The sequence below is a fragment of the Mycteria americana genome, chromosome 6 (genome assembly GCF_035582795.1).
Source record: "Mycteria americana isolate JAX WOST 10 ecotype Jacksonville Zoo and Gardens chromosome 6, USCA_MyAme_1.0, whole genome shotgun sequence".
NCBI classification, from domain to species: Eukaryota; Metazoa; Chordata; class Aves; order Ciconiiformes; family Ciconiidae; genus Mycteria; species Mycteria americana.
In genome coordinates this window covers 61,102,143-61,124,438 of record NC_134370.1, presented here as the reverse complement: position 1 = coordinate 61,124,438, position 22,296 = coordinate 61,102,143, and the positions used below count along the sequence as shown (strand labels likewise).

Sequence of the window (22,296 nt, the reverse complement as noted above, 5' to 3'; positions counted from 1 at the left end):
CCGCATGAGCACTGTTCAGTAATTAAGCCCCGCTGCCCTCCACCTCATTGGTTTGGTGGTTTTGGTTGGACGTGATAAAACAAAGCAACCCCAAACCTCATCTGAAGCATCTCTCTTCTCTTTGCAGGTTTGCTGACAATGGCATTGGCCTGACCTTGGCAAGGTAAGCGTGGCGCGGGTTGTGCTGCAGCCTGGGCGCAGCCGGTAGGGATGGGTGTGAGCAGCCCCTTCACCTCCAGCCCTTCCCTCCTAGTGGTGGGACTTTCCCTCATGATGACGGTTCAAAGCAAGAAATCAAGAACAGCCTGTTTGTTGGTGAGAGTGGAAACCTGGGCACCGAGACGATAGACAATGAGATCTGGGGACCTGGAGGTCTGGATCACAGAGGAAGGACCCTGCCCATCGGCCCGTAAGTTCAGCTCAGCACATCAAAGCACTCACTGTTCCCACTCTCAGTGCAAACTCCAGCCCACTGTGGTTTCTTCAGCACTGTTCAATTTAATAACCATTACACAGAAAGGATTTGGTTTCATGTCTCCCGATCCCAAAGTCCTCACTGTACAGCTGCTGCTGGCAGGTACATACTTGCAGGCTGCCAAGACAGCATCAAACTCCTCTTTCCTTCCCCCTCCCCTTTGCAAACGGAGTTGAGAAGACAGCAAGAGGACTGTGTGCTAGCTGGGCACTTCTGTATATGTGGTCAGCAGTGGTTGAGCAATGTGGCAGTCTCCATCTAGGTTGTCTGCCAGGAAAGCTCACAGAAGCCCTTCCCTGGGCTTGAACTGGCCCAGATGTGGTCATAGATGTCCTCAGAGCTACTGTTACTATTGCTGCTGTGCTACAGGAATTTGATGCCTTTGTTAAATGGTTTTGAAATGGCCAGTGAACTTTGTGTGGCCTCTTCCTAGGCCTTAGTTCTACAGACTGGTTTGCAAATGCAATAATGTTTTGTTGTTATTCCTAAAAATACAGTTATCCTAACAGTAGCCCTACAGTTAACACACAGCTGAGATTATTTTTTTCTGCCATATTATACGCCTCAACTTTGCTTGTCGGAAGCAATACAGGAGGCTTATTATTAACTACAGTAATAAAGAAAACCCAATCTGCTATGACCCTCCTTCTAATATCCTTTACGTATAATAATATATGTGGGCATATCTCATCTTCAGTTTTGTGTGCAGAAACTCAGAGGGACAGAACAAATGCACAGGAGCAGGAAAGTCTTGTCTAAGGGAAACCATTCATATGAGGAAGGGGTCAAATTTATTTATCATAAGTGACATTTGAAACAACTTATCTTAGCCTCTTAAGGAGTTTAAGCATCCCGTTCACTTAATCAGCGTGAAAAATGGTGTCTTCTTTACCTTGCAGAAGATATCAGGAAAGGCTGTTAATAAAGGTTCATTAGTCTGCCCCTTCACCTCTTTTCAATGCTATAGATTGTAAGACCTTTCCTTGTTTTCAAATCCATTTTTTATTGCAGTTGAGTTGCAGTTTCTCTCCAAGTTCCTTTGAAAGATGTGGTGGGACTTCTTTTAGCCCTGCCATTACTTAGCCCAAGGAGTCTGTATGGCTCTGATGCGTTTCAGGTTTCACTGCTGCAGAACTCATTTCTGGTGGCAAACATGAATTTATTCATTTTTAGGTCAGTGCTTTGGCATTGCTGTAAGTTCCTTCCCTGGAGGAGCACAGACCAAATAAAGATGATCTGTTCAGACACGAGAGAACTTGAGCTGAACTTGCAAGGATAAGAGGACTTCACAGACCTAAAAAGGAGGGAAATCCCTTCTCTTCCAAAACATGAACTCGGGAGTCATCCCAAGGGCTGTGAAAAATAAAAGCAGCTGAGAAACAAGTGCTGTGGGACTGTACATGTCTAGAATACATTCTCATCCTCATGCTAATGTGTCATGACCAAGTGTCTCTGTCTCCTCCAAATGTGTTTTAGGGATTTTCCCATTCGAGGGATTCAGTTCTACGACGGACCGATCAATGTCCAAAACTGCACCTTCCGCAAATTCGCTGCCCTGGACGGCCGGCACACGAGTGCCCTGGCCTTCCGGCTCAATAATGCCTGGCAGAGCTGCCCCAACAACAACGTCACCGACATTCATTTTGAAGACGTCCCTGTGAGTTATCCTTCTCAGAAAGGCCTTTACCAGTTGGCTTGGAAATGGGGTTGTGGGCAAAAAAGGGTGTAGCAGCCTTTAGGAGAAAACACGAGATCTTCAGGAGGTTGCCCATTGTCTTTGCCAGAAGTTTAACAAAGAGGGCAGCAGCTAAGGAAGGGAAAATTGGATGGGAGAAATAACAAGAAAATCCAATTCTCTGACAGGTTTGCAGCAAACCAGAAGCCGGCATCAGTTTCAAAAAGATAGTGACATTCAAGTGGAAATCATTTCCATTTCTGCGTGTCTCAGAAACTGTTGAAATAGGGAGAAGAATCTGCCACCTTATTTTCAACAGCAGTATAATATTAAAGCAACAACAGAGGGAAGTCTGTTGTGGAAGGTCTAACTCACCTAGAAATAGAAAATACTGATTTTGGGAAACAGCCAGTGAAACTGAGCCGATGTTGGGTAATTCTGCAGCCCTGCACACCAGGGTAATTCCACGGACTCCAGTTCTGCAGACACAAATGAGAGCAAGACCCAGCCAAAAAGGGTCTGCCAAACTTTGAATTACTTTGAGGTTCACCTCTAGCAGCTGTTAAATCCAACTGCCAAACATCACAAACAAATAAACAAATAAAGTGGTTGGGACTGAAATGATTTGGGTTGCTTAGCTTTCAAAAAATTAGCAGACTTGCTTGCATGTCAGGAAAAGTGTTGACGAGTGATCCTTGTGGCAAGTGGGATGGGAAAGGCAAAATTCCCCTACAAGTGTTGGTCGGTCACTCTCTCACATTGCACCAGGCAGGCTTGTGACATGACATTTATTTACGCTAGATAAAAATACCAGTCCGAAGTTGCCTGAAGTCGTTTCCCAGGGGAGGTCGCTGATTGTTCCCAGCATCAGTGTTACTTTATGTGGCTTTGGAACCTTAAAAATATGTTAGCAGACAATGAGTGAAGTGGCTCTAGTGAAATCACACCGTCTCCTGAACCTTCCTCCAGAATTTTAAAACAAACCTTCTCACAGCTGAGGCTGAAATTCTGGTTGTTTTAGCCTTTCCCCCATGGTCAGCAGGGAAATCTGTGTCTGCTCGGTCTGATAAATCAAACACACCTTCTACGTGTGTTGACCCAGCTCTACACTGACTTCAGGCTTAATGAAGAGGCAGTGTGCAGGCAAAGAAGAGACAATCCTAATATTCCTGTACCAAATGACACTGATGTTCCTGCTGACTAACAAACCCAGTGATTTTGGTGCTTCCATTTTTGGATGCTCAGTTTCAGAAGCTCATAGTTTTATTACCACATAAGTGCTATCTCAGAGGACCTGCAACCCCAGACTTCATCTGGAGTCATGGGGCCTCAGAGCCATTGAACATCAAGTCTACAATGTCTCAAGCTGAGCAGCCAAAATCTGTGGCCATTTAAAGAATGGTGGTGTTAGTGCATACACAGATTTCTTCATGCACAAGTTGACCCACAAACCCAACACCATTTTCTTGTCCAAGCTACTTTCCAATGCCAAATAAAGTCAGAAAATGGGTCCTTTGAGCCACCCTAGTGACCATAGCCATCCTTTGCTCTGTACTGTAAGTGATTAATGCCTTTCTGGAGATGTAAACGTGTTTCACTGTTTTGTTTAGATTACCTCAAGGGTCTTCTTTGGAGAACCTGGACCCTGGTTCAATGATCTGGATATGGATGGTGACAAAACATCAGTTTTTCATGATGTAGATGGCTCTGTGTCAGAATATCCAGGCTCATACCTGATAAAAGAAGATAACTGGTTAATCAAGCACCCTGACTGCATTGACGTGCCCGACTGGAGAGGTTCCATCTGCAGCGGACACTTTGCACAGGTAAAGCTGCTTACCTTGCAGTGTCATTATGGCTTTATTTTATTTTAAATTTCTTGGCACTGTAAAGCCTGACCTTTAGAAATGGACTTTCTTCGGGGTGCTCAGGGTTTATTTATCCTCATGTCTCCACAGGTGGTTTTGAACATGAGGATACTGTGGTACATTTTCAGATACTTTGGCCTTGACTGTTAACAGCTCTAACAACTTCTGCCTGAAGTCCCCTAAGAGCTCCATGAGCATTAACAGATTAATATTCATAAATCTATGGTCTGTTGGCTAGTTATTTTTCCTTGATTTATGTAGGGAAGTGTTGCCCACAGTGTTACGGGAAATGTGCTGAGGAGTCAAAATTAGACTTCAGCTCTCATGATCTTTCATCCTGTTGTGTAACCACCAAACCATTCTTCCTACCACACAAGCTCTGAGTGCTGCTGCCTTCAGAGAGTCCTCACTTTCCTCTGATGTGTAGTGCCTGTTTTTCTCTTAGGTGTTGCAACTGTTGTTTTTTTTCCGTGTAGTGCCACTAAAGCCAATTTCTAACCACTGAGCTGATTTTCCTGCTTCTGAAATCCAGACAGAAGGGTTCTTGTTCAGTAGACATCAGATGTCTGAGGTAGATACTGTCCCACTGCTGACGGTTGCCATTAACGCTGTGAAACATTTAGCCCTAATGCAGGCTTGTTTGAAGCCTTGACTGGCACATACTCTTGAACTTAGTGGATGAGGAAATGATCCTTCTTTTTTTCTGAAAGCAGTTTACTTTGTTGAAAAGGAAGGCTAAGAAATTGAATATAAGTGTACGGCATACAGGTCACTGCTGAAGTCACAGGCCTCGCACAAGTTCACGTCTATTGAGTAGCTGTGCCTTTAATGTTTTACTGTCATTCATTAAACCCTTGGTGATCTTTTTTTTCATCTAGATATACATCCAAGCCTACAAGCCAGCCAACCTGAAAATGAAAATAATAAAAAATGACTACCACAATCACCCACTCTACTTGGAAGGGGCTTTGAGCAAAAGCACTCATTACCAGCAGTATCAGCCAGTTATAACTCTGAGGAAAGGCTACACCATCCACTGGGACAAGACAGCCCCTGAAGAGCTGGCCATATGGCTCATCAACTTCAACAAGTGAGTGATCCAACTGAAGTCCAACATTCCAGCCCAGTAATGTAACTGCACATTTTTAATGGGTGAGGTCATTGTCTTATGAGCTCTTCCAGAATGAACATGCTTGTTCCAGGAAGTCCATTGAGCTCACCATCTTTCCATTTGAATCTCAGATTCCTGTTTCCTCCCCCGGGAAGCCCTGCAAGATAACACGGTTCATTTTTAGAAGCCTACAGCTAATTCAGTCCTGGTGCATGGAAGTCACAGGTGTAGAAGTCAGGAGCAGATCTGACCCACATTGCTTAACTAACCCATGGTTGTTATGTCTAATTTACATTGCATTGATTCACCCCAAACCATTAAAATTTTAACTGCCTGGGAAAAAATTGTTACATTTCAGAGTGAATTATTTAGTTTGGCTTCTAGCATGCCCAGGAAAATAATAGTCAAGTGTCGATTTGTTATAATGTGGGCCTTTGCTATTTTTAGGAACGACTGGATCCAAGTAGGGTTTTGCTATCCTAAAGGGACAACATTTTCCATTCTCTCAGACATCCACAATCGTCTTTTCAAGAAAACGTACAAAACTGGAACCTTCTATAGAACCTCTCAAATGGAGAAACTGGAGCACAGATATCCTAGCAAAGGATACTACTACTGGGATGAGGACACTGGGTAAGGAAGCAGGCCTTGCCGATTTGGACACCGCTTTGAGAAAGCTGCTGGAATCGTGAGCTGTTTGGCTAATGCCATTAGCGGGGATCACAACAAAAAATAGAAAGTCTTTCTGGGAATGTGACCAGCATTTAATTTTCCTGGGACTCCCACAGCTGCCAGTCATTCATAGCCTCTGCTGCACTGCCAATTACTCTGGGAAATGCTTTGCCAAGTGAATACAAATTAGAAAAAAAAGACAAAAGCAAAGTGCAGACCATGAAACTGAACTGGAGACACACCCAACCCTTTTTGTTTTGAACAGCAACCATTTGTAAACACCACGACAGGGATGCACAGGAACTAAGAGTGTAAAGTCTGTTATTTTCTTTTAAAGCATTAAAATAACAGGAAAGAGAGACCTCAAATACAAACCATGTATTTCTACAAAAAGTATAATTATAAAATAGAGCTCAAAGGGAGTTCAGGTGTCATCTAATTTCTCTGTCTTAAGATCCCTGACCTCCCCAAACCATGTCTGAGATGTGTGTCCCCTTTTATTTGCATGTGGTATGTTGAGCACTATAAAATGCAGACATCGACACTGAGGGTTTGCAACGCACATTACTGCAAAGCATTAGGAAGGAGTCCACCAAAACTGGGAGTTAGTCATTTTTTGCACAGAAGTCTCAAGGATGCTGTTCACTCTTCTCCCCTACCTGCAGGCTGCTGTTTCTGAAACTCAAAGCTCAAAATGAGAAGGAGAAATTTGCTTTCTGCTCTGTCAAAGGCTGTGAACGAATAAGGATCAAAGCTGTGATCCCAAAGACGGCTGGCATCAGCGACTGTGAAGCCATGGCCTATCCCAAGTACATAGAGACACCAATAGTAGAAGTGCCAATGCCTAAGAAGCTCTCTAGTGCACAACTGGTAAAGTAGTTGATTTCTTACCACAGACTTATTGCCAGTGTAAATCTGTAGTTCTGGCACATACTGTGCCCACATAGAAAGACCTCGTACCAGGTTCAGTATATCCTGTGCCTGTTTAATATCTTTATCAATGATCTGGACGAGGGGATCGAGTGCACCCTCAGTAAGTTTGCCGATGACACCAAGTTGGGCAGGGGTGTTGATCTGCTTGAGGGGAGGAAGGCTCTGCAGAGGGACCTGGACAGGCTGGATGGATGGGCCGAGGTCAATTGTATGAGGTTCAACAAGGCCAAGTGCTGGGTCCTGCACTTGGGCCACAGCAACCCCATGCAACGCTACAGGCTTGGGGAAGAGTGGCTGGAAAGCTGCCTGGCAGAGAAGGACCTGGGGGTGTTGGTTGACAGCCACCTGAATATGAGCCAGCAGTGTGCCCAGGTGGCCAAGAAGGGCAATAGCATCCTGGCTTGTATCAGAAATAGTGGGGCCAGCAGGACTAGGGCAGTGATCGTGCCCCTGTACTCGGCACTGGTGAGGCCGCACCTCGAATACTGTGTTCAGTTTTGGGCCCCCCACTACAAGAGAGACATTGAGGGGCTGGAGCGTGTCCAGAGAAGGGCAACGAAGCTGGTGAAGGGTCTGGAGCACAAGTCTGATGAGGAGCGGCCGAGGGAACTGGGGTTGTTTAGTTCTCTTCTCCCAGGTAACAAGTGATAGGACGAGAGGAAATGGCCTCAAGTTGCACCAGGGAAGGTTTAGACTGGATATTAGGAAATTTTACTTCACTGAAAGGGTTGTCAAGCATTGGAACAGGCTGCCCAGGGAAGTGGTTGAGTCACCATCCCTGGAGGTATTTAAAAGACGTTTGGATGAGGTGCTTAGGGACATGGTGTAGTGGTGGTCTTGGTAGTGTTAGGTTTAAGGTTGGACTCGATGATCTTAAAGGTCTTTTCCAACCTGTGCGATTCTGTGTGTGTGTGTGTGTGTGTGATTTTCTGAAAAGGTCCAGGTATGTGAAACAGTATGAAACAGATCCTTGCACATGTAGAGAGCCCAGGTCCTGGAAGGACAGAGCCACCCAAGACTTCCGTTGAAGTTGGATACTTAGTCTTTTGGGGCTCTGTTGTGAAGTGCTGTGCTTAAAAGCACAAGGTGAAAAGTGATGAGCTGGAAGACAGGTTGGTCCAGGGAATGTAATTCTGGAGAGACACGAGGTTTCTTGCCTGGCCTCCAGCTCCTCCAGGCTATAAGAACAGCAGTGTCAGAGAAGGAACTGCATAGCCAAGTGTCTCATTCATATAAAGGATTTTGTACAACACTGTATCCGATCCAGTCTGGTTCTGAGGGAGGGAGGGGGATATTTATCTGGTTTTTGTTTTTTTTTTTCACTCATCACCCTTGAAGCAGGAATGCACAGTAAAACCTCAGAGAATTATGTGTCAGCTCTGCAAAGTGAGAATCACTTACGCTCTGCCATTTGGTGAAACAATTTAAATGCTGACAGGATGAGCAGAGAGGTTACCACCGTGCCCAGTCTCATTAGCAATGTAATTTGGCAAGTCGGTGCTTATTATGTAGTTTTCTTGTTGATTGAATTTCAAGGTTTAAAATGCTTTCTGAAAATGCAACATTCAGGTAATGGACATCCTCACTAGAAAAACACTTTTCTCTCCTTTTTTTGTTTGTTTTTTTTGTAAACAGAAGACTAAGGACCACCTACTTGAAGTGAAAATAGAAACTTATAAGAAACAGTACTTCCACCTAAAGGATGACTTCGCATACATTGAGGTGAGCAGGTCCTCCCAGAGAACTTTATGGGACAAAATTCTAAGATACTTGCTTCATTTTTATAGAAAACTTGCTTACGAAGTTACCATGGATAGTTAGATTCAGGGCACTTTTGCTTTGTATTTTGCAAAAAAAAAGGCTGTAACTTCCCCATATTAGCAAAAATGCAGGACAGCTTGACCTCAGAGATCTGGAATTCTGCCATTTGATAGAAAGAGTAGTCCCATGACTCAACACTATCCGTGCTTCTTACAGGTGGTTGTTTGCAATTGTGTTACTGTGATAGATCAAGAATGTTTTTCCCCACGCACAGGTTGATGGTGTCAGGTTTTTCCTCACTGATGAGGGTATCCAACTGGTTGTGATTGATGGACATCATGGAAAAGTTGTTGATCGAGTAACATTCAAAAACTCAATTCTACAAGGAATTCCAGCACAGATAGAAAATTATGTCAACAACATCAAAGATCAGTGAGTAAATAATCTGGTGTTACTAAGGTGCAATGTACAAGAATGCTGTACAACACTCATCTTTTTCCTGGTTTTTGTCACCCAACATGGGCCAAACTGACCCGGCTAACAATGTGCTTTTGTGCCTGCCAACTCCAATAGAGTCCAAATGTGAGCAGGACGTGCAGGCAGCAGAAGGATGCAGACTCTGATTTAGGAACTGATCAAGCCCCAGATAAACTGCAGAGCTACATTTGATTAATAAACTGCAGATCTACATTTATCTTGTGGGTTACAGACAAACTGCAGACTTAAATTCACGAATAAACTCTCAGCACTTATCGGTACAGATGTGCACAGTTTACATTTTTCTATTGCCTGCATACTCTCTCCAGTCACAGACAATTCCACTAATAAAATACATTCCTCTTTGCACATGTTCCCTGCCCAGACCTAAGGGCTGGATGCTTTTATTTTTTAAGTATGGGCAGCCAGAAAAGGGGAGTTTTGCAATTGGGTGGTAAGTAGCCAACGCATGTTCCTGCATCCTGGAGAGCAGCAGGTTCATCTGCTGGAATAGGATTGGGAACAACATCAGAAACCCTTTAACCAAAGGGGTTGTTCTCATATTAGTTTGTGGAGTGCTATTGGGAAATTAATATATTTCATTGTTATTAAATCTGTTTTGATTTGAAATCTGGTATGTAATATTTCATACAAATATGATTGCTTTGTTGATGAATCATCTGAAATAACTGTGAGCAGATCAACAGGATATTGTTACAGCATTTATTCTAGAGGCTTGGGGGAAGTTTCAGCAGGGCGCCATGCAGGTGGATACAGATGTGTTCCTACTGTCTTAAATAATTCTGAAGGTTACAAAAAAATACATCGAGTAGTTACTGCAGAGAAGCATGGTAGTTGCTCACTTTTCTTTCATAAAAAAATAAGAGAGCTTTTCAGACAAGCCATCATCCTCCTTTGCAAAAAATTCCAATCTCAATCCTGGCTAAATCCAGCTCCTGGATTCTTTCTTACTTCAGAGGTTTGAATCGTATTTAGATTTCAGGTATATTTGAGTCTTTCTGAGCCTCATTGTCTTCTCTGGATTAGTGTTGGGACTGGATTAGGATTAGGATTAGGATTAGGATTAGGATTAGGACTGGCAGTTGACCCAACATGGTCAGCACCTCTCAGGTCTCACTCAGCTGTGTCTTTGCAAGGATCGAACCCCCAAATTATTGTCCTTCTTTCACCAAAGTTTTCCCAGCCCATCCCCTGCAAACCTTTCCAATCTGATCAGGCAAGGGCTTCCGCTATAGCCATGGGACATCTTTCATCCATTTGCTGGATGAAAGAGTTATTCAGATGCGGACACCGTGCAGACAGCGGGACTGCACAGCCAGCAGCTTCTTGTCACCTCTCCCCGCCACAATGCAGAGCACGGGCTGTAGAGAGAGATGGTGCTGACGGAGGGGAAGGGGCCCCACCAGCCTCTCATGAAGACACTGCTAGACCAACTTTTAGGTTTATGGGTTTGGGGAGCGAGAAGAGGTGTTTCTAGCAAGGACGAGCCTCTTTGGTCATTTAAGCAATTCTCTGCAGACCAAATTCCTTTTTTTTTAATAAATCCACTTTTCTGATGAGTTTCCCAGGGATAAGAAAACAAAACATCTGGTGAATTTATTTTAAACCTCCATAGCAGGAAAGGCTTAATAGAAAGTAATGATTTTAGTGAACTGAAGAAAGAAAAAAGAGGTGATTCAGCATTCACAAAGTACTCAAAACCAGCCTGCCAGCTCAATCCACTCTTGTAAGCACCGGAGTATTTTAACACCTCAGGTTTATTCTAGGAAAAGTCCTGATGACTCTTAACTCTTTTGCTTCTCTTGTTCCTCTGCCACCACCCGTTGCCATTTCCCCCTGAACAGTTCCAGTTCCAGCTGAGGTGTTAAGAGGTAACTGCTGCACTCAGTAGCTCAGGGCTTGAGCTCAGCAGGAACCGTGCCTAATTAATTTTAGCTACTAGTATCCACCGTGATAAAGGAAAGGAGACCCAGCAAGGCTCTCATTCTGCAAGGCTGCAAATGCCATTTCAGTCAGGGAAGTTTCATTCATGGAAACCCTGCAAGGTGGAACGAAATAATTTCATCTAAGCATTTGCTCAGTTACTCTGTGATGCAGCTTTAATTAGGAGCTGAACAAGGATGATATCCCAGCCCCCCTGAGCTTAGTAGCAAGACTTCCATTGAACTGACTGGAGCATAGCTCTTCCTCCATAGGCTTTGAGATAACCAGTGGAGGCATTTGTGCATCTTGTAGGAAGTAAGGAGGTTAACGTCACTGACTGGCCTGTGCTTCTCTATGGACAATTCTCACTGTAAGATTATCCCCTCATGTTTAATTTGGGTTTTTATTCTACCCTTTTAGAATTAAGCCTAGGCAGTTACCAACTCTTACCCAAGCATTTACATATTTGCATTAGCTTAATGCACTTACCTCATGTCTTTTGTTTATCACTTGGCATTTGTAGAAGACCCTGAGAATTTTGAGGTGAAATACAGTACATGCAAATAAGGCAATAATAATAATAATAATAGCAACAACAACAATAATAATACACTTTTTAAGCAAAAGCACACTGAAAATGAAGGAAAAGCATCAGGCCAGCAAAAATCTCAAAGAAGTTAATTTCTTCGGGCTTCATCCTACTAATGATGTAAGAACAATAAATTATTTGAGACTTGCTCAGAGCATCCCAGGGAGAGCATGTTCCTTTCTGGGCAAAGCAGGATGGAACTGCTGGTTGGAAACATTTAAATCATTCTAGAAAACATTGTTTAAAAAAAAAAAAAAGTGACGTCTGTCAGCTTCCTAATGGGTTTTGCATGATTGGAAAAGTGAATATATGACTAAGCTGTTGGAAAGCATTGACAAAAGCCATTAAAGCAGAAACCACTGTAGTTCATGGGTGCCTTTGAGTCACGCAGGCAGGAGTTAGCAGTGCTCAAGACAGACAAGCGAGGAATGTGTTCTGACTCTTCAGCTGTTTATAAATGGCTTTGTTTCCTTCAGCTCCATAGTGCTGGTGACATCTAAAGGAAGATTCATTTCAAGAGGACCGTGGACTAAAGTACTGGAGAAACTTGGAGCAGGAGACGGTTTTAGGTTAAAAGGTAACTACTTTTTAAAAATGTAATTCTAAATCCCTTTGATCTATTCCCCTCCCACGGTTCCAGTAAAGGGACCTTTTTTCCTTCTTCTAAACTTTGCCTTGCTTGTTTCTACCAGCTCAAACATCCTGGGAGCAGTCATTTATTTATTCAGTGAGGTTGTATCCACTGCAGCTTTGGATAACAGCACTCAGTTTAATACTGTAGATGGAAAAAGTGCTCTGGCAGTTGTTCTTAGAAGTAAAGAATTCAGTTTGATTTTCCAGATTCATTATAAATAAAAAGGCATTTTAACAATAGGAATATTGGACTTTTTTCCCACTAAATGCCCCAAAACAGTGGTTTTTACTTGTCTGAACTTATTTTTAGGTGGTTTTCTCTTGAAACAAAATTCCTACTTGATGGCACAAAGCATATCGATTTCAAAGCATCACATATTGCACTAGAATATTGCTCTGTTGTGCACATTGCTCTGATCAGCTCTAGCTGTGAGCTTTTGGCACACTTTCCTCTTTTGTGTGTGTGTTATACTCTCTAACGTAGGTCTTGTCTGTTGTCCTGTCCCCCATCATCCCCCCACCTTCCCCAAGCAGGAAAGGGTTTTGAGTGTAACCATGCAAATAATGATAGCATCAACAGATAGCTCAAGCTGCCTACTAGGAAGGGGTTTTCCTTCTGTCTTTCTCCTCTGCTACGTATCACGCGTTGTTGATTAACGGAAGCATATAACATGTAAATAAAATTTTAATTAAGCTTCATTATGAAAGTGTTTCTTTAATACCTAGAGAATGCATCATTGGCAAAGTTTGTGTGCACATGTGTGCTCCTGTCCACCTGCATCCATCCAGCCACTGGGTGTAGCCCTGCACACGGGTGTTTTTCTGGTGCAGCCCTGATACACTCCTAATGTATTTGCTCTGATTTGCAGAAAAAATGGCTTTTGTCGGCTTCAAAGGCAGCTTCCGTCCTGTCTGGGTGAAGCTGGTCACTAATGAGAACTCAGCTAAAATCTATCAAGCACTGCCAATTCCTGTGGTGAAGAAAATGAAATTATGAGGACACACTGCTCTGCCTTCTGGCTGCCACCACTGCCCCCACGGGACGGACTACTGACTGCTCACCGCAGGCATCTTGCCAGCTCCAGAGGTGTAGCATTTTGTTGTTGTTGTTGTTGTTCAAAAAGAAATCTTACTGTAAGTAGCTAGAGTGGCCACATGTGACAGAAAAGCCTTCCTCTGTGATCAGCGTATGTTCTGTGATCACCAGCTCCTCGCCGGTTGACTTGCTCACTGATGCCATGTTGACTCTCATGTTACTAAGCAAGGTTTGATCTGTTTTACAAGGTGCTGGTTTTATCAGCACCCCTGTGACAGACTAACTTATGTGCTGCCTCTCGAAGGGGGAGTTCTAGATCTGAAGGCCATTGAGGATTATTGTTTTTACCAGCCTCTAAGTTGTCCAAACACTTTTTTTTTTCCATAGCGTAACTAGCTGCTCACATAAACATGGAATGCCAATTCAAAGGCTGGTTGAAGATCTAAGATAGGAAGAGCATATTTGAATAATTACCTAGACGCTGGGAAATATAACTGCACAGTAAGAATTTATCCTAAAGCTTCTGTGACGTTTGATCAAGCTTTTTGGGATCTGTGTTGTAAATGCTAAGCCACGGCACATAGTTGGGGAAGAGATGAGAGAAGGAGAAGATAAAACATGCCAGCGGAGACTGATGAAACCACATCTTTCTGCTTGCTCAGAAAACTGTGTTTCTCCTATGGATCAAGGTTTTTTAATAGTGGTTGTTCAAAAGGAAGTTTTCCTTCAACAAGCAGCTGTAGGCTAGAAGGAAAGCAATGTCAATCAGCACATATATTTTCTCAGCCCTTCCCATACAGTCCCTCTGTCTAATAATGTTCAGGATCAGTCTGGAGGGTTTATGGTAGCCAGTCAAAGAGAGCATGCTGCTCAAGGCTTCCAGTTTTTAACTGGGAATGCTGGGACTCACCTTATTCAACCTCAGATAGGATGAATGGCCCTTGCCTTTTCAGGGCGGTCAGAGGGAATGGGATCAGACTGCTCTGCTGTGTGTTGCCTTCTGATCGTGTCCTCGGGCTTAAGGGCATGAGTGTCTTGGTCGTCCTGGAAGAGTTACGTGAGATCTGGATAGAAGGTGACAGAGGTCTTACCAGGTAGCTGAAGAATTGGAGTGGGACTCCCCATAGACTAGTTGGATGTCTTGTACCTCCTTTCCCCCTTCTTCAAAGCAATATCTTGGTAATGAAGGCAGATTAGTGTGAATCGGGACTCCTGCAGGGACATCTCTTGAAGCTGGGAAATTAAACATTATCTTGTAAACTGTTGTAAGCACTTCCAGTGTTCAGTAATATTTCTGTCTGTTGCTCAGAAATGCCATGAAGGCATCTCCGGAGCCTGTGGCTATTCTAAGAAATCTAAGAAGGGATAAAAGACAGGATGAAGAGCTTTTCAAAGTACATAGAATGTCAATTTTGCCAATAATATCTGGGTTTGTTTCCCCACTTTGTCTCTGCCTGCCCCCATTGCTATAGAAATTATTCTAGTTGCTGATGGTTACTTCGTTTTGCTGTGTTTTAATTAAAGCTCATGTAATTAAGTTGCTTTTATTACACAGTATCAGAAATGCTATCTTGCAGCTAGAATGAAAGAGCAACCATTTTGTGTGTCATTCCAAAGGTTGGGCAGGTGTTGCACTCTATAAGCTTAATTTAGATCAATTGCTCTGAAAGTCAAAGCAACCATGAGCAAAATTTAGGTAGTACTGTAGGTTTCATTCCTGTCAAGCCTCTCCTGGGTTTTGAAACTGGAAATGTTCTTTTCAGTCTTATTATACCGTTGTTTTGAACTCACTGAATGTCATGTGTATTGTATTTAAAAAAAAAAAAAAAAGAAGAGCCAAGCTTTCCCTCCCTTGCTTCTCAACAAGAGTCTGTTAATGAGTGCTCTTTAGGCATTTGTGCCATTTCCAGAATGAATGGGCAACACTTGTAAAAGGCGAGTAAGGTGGGTTGTTTTTCCCCCAATGGCTTATGATGGTTTGGGGATTTCACAAACTATTCCTTGAAAAAGTCAGTCTCGTTTATGGTTCAACCGTGATTATCCAAACGTCATTTATCTGACGTTCTCTGATAGTCAAAACAGAGCCAGATCCCTGAAGTCAAGCAAATAGACTAAAAAAAAGTCCCTTGAGGACATTACTCTGGGTTGTCTAAACCTCCTCACTGTCCTGAGGCAAATCTGTTGATATCGTTGCACCGGTGTTAGTGGAACACACTTGCTTCCTAGAGATGGACCAAAGCAGCAGTAGTTCTTTCATGAGCACTTGACAAACGGTGGGCAGGAAAGCTGGGCTCAGAATGTACCTGGTTTGGGATTTGGCTTTGTACAACCCCCCGGGGCAAGGGTTGCCCTCCGTGGTGCACCGAGTCACTGGGTCACCAGCGATTTCCCTTCTCCTGCTCTCTGTAAATGCCCGGGAGGATCATGCCAGGTGGCTCTATCCCCTAGACTGGTTTGTTCACCTTCTACAAGCACGCTGCCTTTGTGCTAAACTGTAGCTTCTGATTTTACTATTTTGGGAATTCTCAGGGTGAAATCATAAGACTTGGCTCTAGGAAAAACTTTTTTTTCTTTCCTAAAAAATCTCATCTTATTAAGAGAAGAAAACTTTTAAGTAGCTTGTTCTATCATGCAAAGCTTGTCACATGGGGCCTGTTTTGGAGCTAGGCTGGGTCTCACGCTGTGAATATGGAGTGTGGGATCACTGCAGTCTGTAAGCCTGAGGGATAATAGAGCATCGTAGCAGAGTGCAACGGGGCAGACGCCTGTGAAATGCAAAGGGCTCCCATCGACCTTTATGGGATGAAGCCAGGGTTGCTCTGAAGACAGAACGAAGCCTAATACCATCACCAGTCAGCAATAGTTTTGTGCCATATGATTACTTTTTTAATCTTTGACTGTTCTAGAAATTGCGCGTGCACATTTTGACTAGTGAATTACCTGACTGCTTGTTCTTTGTACATCCTTTTAACAGTCCCTGCACAAGCTGCTGTTACCCTCTTTGTCAGGTTTTATTACTGCAAATGTTTCCATGTTTGCCTACACAGTTGCCATTGGTAGAGTGGGGTTTTTTTGATTGCATTTTGTTTGTTTGTCTGTTTGTTTGTTTGGATGGTTGGGGTTTTTGCCTCTGTTCAAACACTTGTTTTACCTGTCACCGAAATAGCTGGTCCTTTTTCGGAGTTAGATGTTTGTACATTTTCTTATTGACTTTCCAATGAAAAAAGATATATTTTCTATTAATTTATTACAATGGCACTAAGACAACTAAATTGCAGACATATGAAGCATTTTTACTGGAGTTTAGCATTGTCCAGGTTGTTAAGGAGGTCAGCAATATGTCTTTTCTGATAATCTGCTTTGCACTTGAAAGGTCTCTATGTCCGCAGACCGTGGTAATGTATTGACTGTCTGGTTTATGATGACAAGAGCTCTTGGGACGTTGGTTCCAACAGATTGTGGCTTACAACTGAAATAACGTGTAGTTGTTTGGAGTACACAATGTTTATCAAAATAAATATTCAATGCAAATTTCTTATTTTATTTTTGTCTCTTGTCTCTTCAGTGTCTCTCTGTAACAATGAGCCGGCGTTTGCTGGACACACACACACACACACACACACACACACAAGACTTAGTACATCATCTGAGAGACAGGCACACAGCTCCCTACTTATTTCAAAAGACAAAAACCAAGGGGCCAAACCACCCCTGTGTGCATTTGCTGGCAGGTCTGCACAGCTGGCAGCATGTTTCACTGCCTGCCCAGCCACGCTTGCAGGATCCGAGAGAGGGAGATGGGAGCGAGAAAGGGGATATCTTACGGGTAAGGATCAGGGGGAAGGCCAACAAGGCAGATATCGTGGTGGGAGTCTGTTACAGACCACCCCACCAGGATGAAGAGGCAGATGAGCTAGCATGTGAGGTAGCATGAGCTAGCATGTGAGGTAGCATGTGAGGTAGCATGTGAGGTAGCATGAGCTAGCATAGAGGCAGATGTGCTAGAAGGGCTAGCACAATCGCTAGCCCTTGTTCTCGTGGGGGACTTCAACTTACCAGAAGTCTGCTGGAAATAAACACAGCAGAGAGGAAACAGTCTAGGAGGTTCCTGGAGCGTGTGGAAGAGACCTTCCTGACACAGCTGGTGAGTGGCCAACTAGGGAAGGTGCCCGGCTGGACCTCTTGTTTGTGAACAGAGAAGGACTTGTGGGTGGTGTGACGGTTGGAGGCTCTCTTAGGCACAGCGGTCACAAAACGATAGAGTTTTTGATTCTCAGAGGAGTAAGGAGGGGGGTCAGCAGAACTGCTACCTTGGACTTCCAGAGGGCAGGCTTTGGCCTGTTGAGGAGACTGGTTGACAGAGTCCCTTGGGAGGCAGTCCTGACGGGCAAAGGAGTCCAGGAAGGCTGGGCATTCTTCAAGAAGGAAATCTTAAAGGCGCAGGAGCAGACCATCCCCACCTGCCAAAAGACGAACCGGCGGGGAAGAAGACTGGCCTGGCTGAACCGAGGACTTTGTCTGGAACTCAGGAAAAAAAGGAGAGTTTATGACCTTTGGAAAAAGGAGCAGGCAACTCAGGGGGACTACAAAGATGTCGTGAGGTTATGCAGGGAGAAAATTAGAAGGGCTAAAGCCCAACTAGAACTTAATCTGGCTACTGCCGTAAAAGACAATAAAAAAATGATTCTGTAAACACATTAGCACCAAAAGGAGGGCTAAGGAGAATCTCCATCCTTTATTGGACGCGGGGGGAAATATAGTGACAAAGGATGAGGAAAAGGCTGAGGTACTTAATGCTGCCTTTGCCTCAGTCTTTAATAGTAGTTCTCTGGGTACCCAGCCCCCTGAGCTGGAAGACAGGGACGGGGAGCAGAATGAAGCCCCATAATCCAAGGGGAAATGGTTAGCAACCTGCTACACCACTTAGACACACACAGGTCTATGGGGCCGGATGGGATCCACCCAAGGGTACTGGGGGAGCTGGAGGAAGTGCTCACCAAGCCGCTTTCAATCCTTTATCAGGACTGATAAAGGGGAGGTCCCAGTTGACTGGAGGTTAGCAAATGTGACGCCCATCTACAAGAAGGGCCAGGAGGATCTGGGGAACTACAGGCCTGTCAGCCTGACCTCGGGGCCAGGGAAGGTTATGGAGCAGATCATCTTGAGTGCCATCACGTGGCACATCCAGGACAACCAGGTGATCAGGCCCAGTCAGCATGGGTTTATGAAAGGCAGGTCCTGCTTGACCAACCTGATCTCCTTCTATGACAAGGTGACCCGCTTAGTGGATGAGGGAAAGGCTGTGGATGTTGTCTACCTTAGACTTTAGTAAAGCCTTTGACACCATTTCCCACAGCATTCTCCTGGAGAAACTGGCTGCCGATGGCTTGGACGGGTGTACTCTTCGCTGGGTAAAAAACTGGCTGGATGGCCAGGCCCAACAAATTGTGGTGAATGGAGTTCAATGCAGTTGGCAGCCGGTCACAAGTGGTGGTCCCCAGGGCTCTGTGTTGGGGCCAGTTCTGTTTAATATCTTTATCAATGATCTGGACGAGGGGATCAAGTGCACCCTCAGTAAGTTTGCAGATGACACCAAGTTGTGCAGGAGTGTTGATCTGCTTGAGGGGAGGAAGGCTCTGCAGAGGGACCTGGACAGGCTGGATCGATGGGCTGAGGTCAATTGTATGAGGTTCAACAAGGCCAAGTGCTGGGTCCTGCACTTGGGCCACAACAACCCCATGCAACGCTACAGGCTTGGGGAAGAGTGGCTGGAAAGCTGCCTGCTGGAAAAGGACCTGGGGGTGTTGGTCGACAGCCACCTGAATATGAGCCAGCAGTGTGCCCAGGTGGCCAAGAAGGGCAATAGCACCCTGGCTTGTATCAGAAATAGCATGGCCAGCAGGACTAGGGCAGTGATCGTGCCCCTGTACTCGGCACTGGTGAGGCTGCACCTCGAATACTGTGTTCAGTTTTGGGCCCCCCACTACAAGAGAGACATTGAGGTGCTGGAGCGTGTCCAGAGAAGGGCAACGAAGCTGGTGAAGGGTCTGGAGCACAAGTCTGATGAGGAGCGGCTGAGGGAACTGGGGTTGTTTAGCCTGGAGAAAAGGAGGCTCAGGGGAGACCTTATTGCTCTCTACAGCTACCTGCAAGGAGGTTGTAGAGAGGTGGGGGTCGGTCTCTTCTCCCAAATAACAAGCCATAGGACAAGAGGAAATGGCCTCAAGTTGCACCGGGGGAGGTTTAGATTGGGTATTAGGAAAAAATTCTTCACCAAAAGGGTTGTCCAGCATTGAACAGGCTGCCCAGGGAAATGGTTGAGTCGCCATCCCTGGAGGTATTTAAAAGACGTGTAGATGTGGTGCTTAGGGACATGGTTGAGTGGTGGACTTGGCAGTGCTAGGTTAACAGTTGGACTTGATGATCTTAAAGGTCTTTTCCAACCTAAATGATTCTATGATTCTATGATTACAGTGGGCAGACATGGGAAAGGGCTGTATTTGGGGCAGGTGGGGGACTATTAGTAGAATAGAACAAAAATCTTGTTCTCCTGTTCACGATTTTTTTTTCATTGAATAGAGTGAACACAGAATAAAAATATATATGGAAATAATATATAAAACATGTATAAAGTTTTTGTAGTGGGCAGCTATTAAAGCTTATGAGAATCTCACTATCGGGTCAAGTATGACTTTGTAAATTTTCCACACTGGGATGGTGCCAGCTGGGCAGACTTTGCTATAAAACTTTTTGGAGGCTCCAAAACTGGAATGGGATTCTTTGGTGGCAGCAATCAGCATTTCTAACATCCAAGCACATATTTTTTAATCAAGTATCAAAATAGTAGTTCGTGCATTAGAGGAGATCGCCCACCTAATTTCTCCAGGCCAGGAAACCAAAACCACACCCTGCCTGCTTATGTCAGATTGAACTTAGTGATACATTGGCCTTTTGCAGGTTAACTCCATGGGGGAAAAAAAAAGAAAAAAGCTGAAAGTCAAGGCAGAAATCTCACTCCACAGCACCAGAGTAGGGAAAAAATGAAACAACATCTATTTAATAGTGCGATAAAATCAAAGCCTTCCATGTTGAGACTACAGAGGGTGTCTGGGGGGCAGGGGCAGAGCTGGGCTTCAGCCCCAGATTGCAACACAACAGTGAAGTGACGGGGTGGCACAGGGAGGTCCCAGGCACCTCCAAAAGGCCATATGGCAGCTGTGGGCCTGCTCACCGGGCAGAGACCCCAGGGTGGGCAGGCCAGGAGCCATCGCACACCCACTCGTACGCATACCTTACACACACACATGCATACGTGTACACATATACACAAGTACACGCAGCTTTTGTATATGTGCGCACACATCTTACGTGCACACACATACTTGTGCACATCTTATACACACATACAGTATTTTTTTATACACACACGTGTACACATGTATACATACGCGGCTTCCGGCCGTGCCGGGATTGGCGTCACGTGGCGTGGCGTGATATGATACGACATGCTACGACATGACATGCTACAACATGAAATGATATGACATGACATGATATGACATGACAACGATATATGATACGACATGACATGATATGACATGATTTGATATGACATGACATGATATGACATGACAACGATATATGATACGACATGACATGATATGACATGATTTGATATGATACGACATGATATGACATACTAACCAAAATACAGAAATAGTTTATTTTTGTATATTCTTAATGCCTTTTAATCTTCAGTAACAAAGTAAGCCTATTGTCAGGCAGAAGATAGTATGTTTAATGTGCAGGGTATTCATGGGTAGAATGTATCCGGTTTATACATGTTTTGTATAAACACGTGTATACATGTACGTGCACGCACACAGATGTACACATATCTCATACATATGTGTGTGTATATATATATACACAGCCCTACACATATCTTACACAGACCCCTTATACACACTCTTTTACATTATTACGTTACTGAGTTTTTGATGGCATGAAAGGGAGGTGTGAAGAGGGCCTCCCCCACACCTGCCCCCCCCGGCCCGCAGGCAGACGTTACCACTGCGCCGTTGTTGCTCTGCATGTGCGCGGGCGCGTGTGTGTGTATTTGTGTATAAGGGGGGGGTGTGGTTATGGACGTGGGTATGGGTGTGTACAAGGGGGGGGGCTATGTGTGGATATTTATTTTTGTGTATTTGTGCGTGGGTGTGTGTGGATATATATGTGTATGTAGGGGGTGCGTGTATGTGCATTTGTGTGTGTATATAAGGGGGGTGTGTGTATTTGTGTGTATAGGGGTGGGTGGGCGTGTCTGTGCGTGGATATATCTGTGAGTGTATTTGTGTGTATAAGTTGTGTGCGCGCACGTGTGGGTGGGTGTATGTATATGTGTGTGTGGGGATGTCTATGTATATACAGCCGTTGTTAGAACTAACTTAATGTCCTGGTTTTGGCTGGGATAGAGTTAATTTTCTTCCTAGTAGCTGGTATAGTGCTGTGTTTTGGATTTAGTATGAGAATAATATTGATAACACGCTGATGTTTTGGCTGTCGCTAAGCGGTGTTTACACTGATCAAGGATTTTTTCAGCTTCCCGTGCTCTGCCAGGTGCCCAAGAAATGGGAGGGGGCACAGCCAGTTCAGTTGATCCAAACTGGCCAAAGGGCTGTTCCATACCATATGATGTCATGCCCAGTATATAAACTGGGGGAGTTGGCTGGGGGGTAGCGATCGCTGCTCGGGGACTGGCTGGGCGTCGGTCGGCGGGTGGTGAGCCGTTGTATCAATTTTTTATTATTATTTTATTTTTTCTTTTTCCCTCCCTTGGGTTTTGTTCCTCTCTCTCTCTTGTTGTTTTCCTTCTCATTACAATTCATTATTATTACTACTATTATTTTGTTCCAATTATGAAACTGTTCTTATCTCAACCCACGAGTTTTCTTACTTTTGCTCTTCCGATTCTCTCCCCCATGCCACCGGGGCGGAGTGAGCGAGCGGCTGTGTGGGGCTTAGCTGCCGGCTGGGGCTAAACCCGACACTTAACACCAAACTATACATAACCCTATACAATTCATTACACTAGTTCTAAAATTACCATGTAATTTTTAGTT

General features: G+C 44.3%; 1 protein-coding gene across 3 annotated transcripts in view; it reads left to right on the top strand.

The window, feature by feature from the left end:
* The window catches only part of CEMIP (cell migration inducing hyaluronidase 1), a 119,559-nt gene extending 102,844 nt beyond the window's left edge, over positions 1 to 16,715 (top strand). For all 3 annotated transcript variants that reach the window (XM_075506188.1, XM_075506190.1, XM_075506189.1), the window contains 11 exons: positions 128 to 163; positions 254 to 409; positions 1,952 to 2,132; positions 3,761 to 3,976; positions 4,897 to 5,108; positions 5,577 to 5,762; positions 6,467 to 6,671; positions 8,370 to 8,456; positions 8,770 to 8,927; positions 11,982 to 12,082; positions 13,008 to 16,715. In XM_075506188.1, coding sequence (XP_075362303.1) covers positions 128 to 163; positions 254 to 409; positions 1,952 to 2,132; positions 3,761 to 3,976; positions 4,897 to 5,108; positions 5,577 to 5,762; positions 6,467 to 6,671; positions 8,370 to 8,456; positions 8,770 to 8,927; positions 11,982 to 12,082; positions 13,008 to 13,135 — 1,666 coding nt within the window. In that variant the 3' untranslated portion in view covers positions 13,136 to 16,715. The remainder of the gene's footprint in view (positions 1 to 127; positions 164 to 253; positions 410 to 1,951; positions 2,133 to 3,760; positions 3,977 to 4,896; positions 5,109 to 5,576; positions 5,763 to 6,466; positions 6,672 to 8,369; positions 8,457 to 8,769; positions 8,928 to 11,981; positions 12,083 to 13,007) is intronic.
* Positions 16,716 to 22,296: the final 5,581 nt, after the last annotated feature.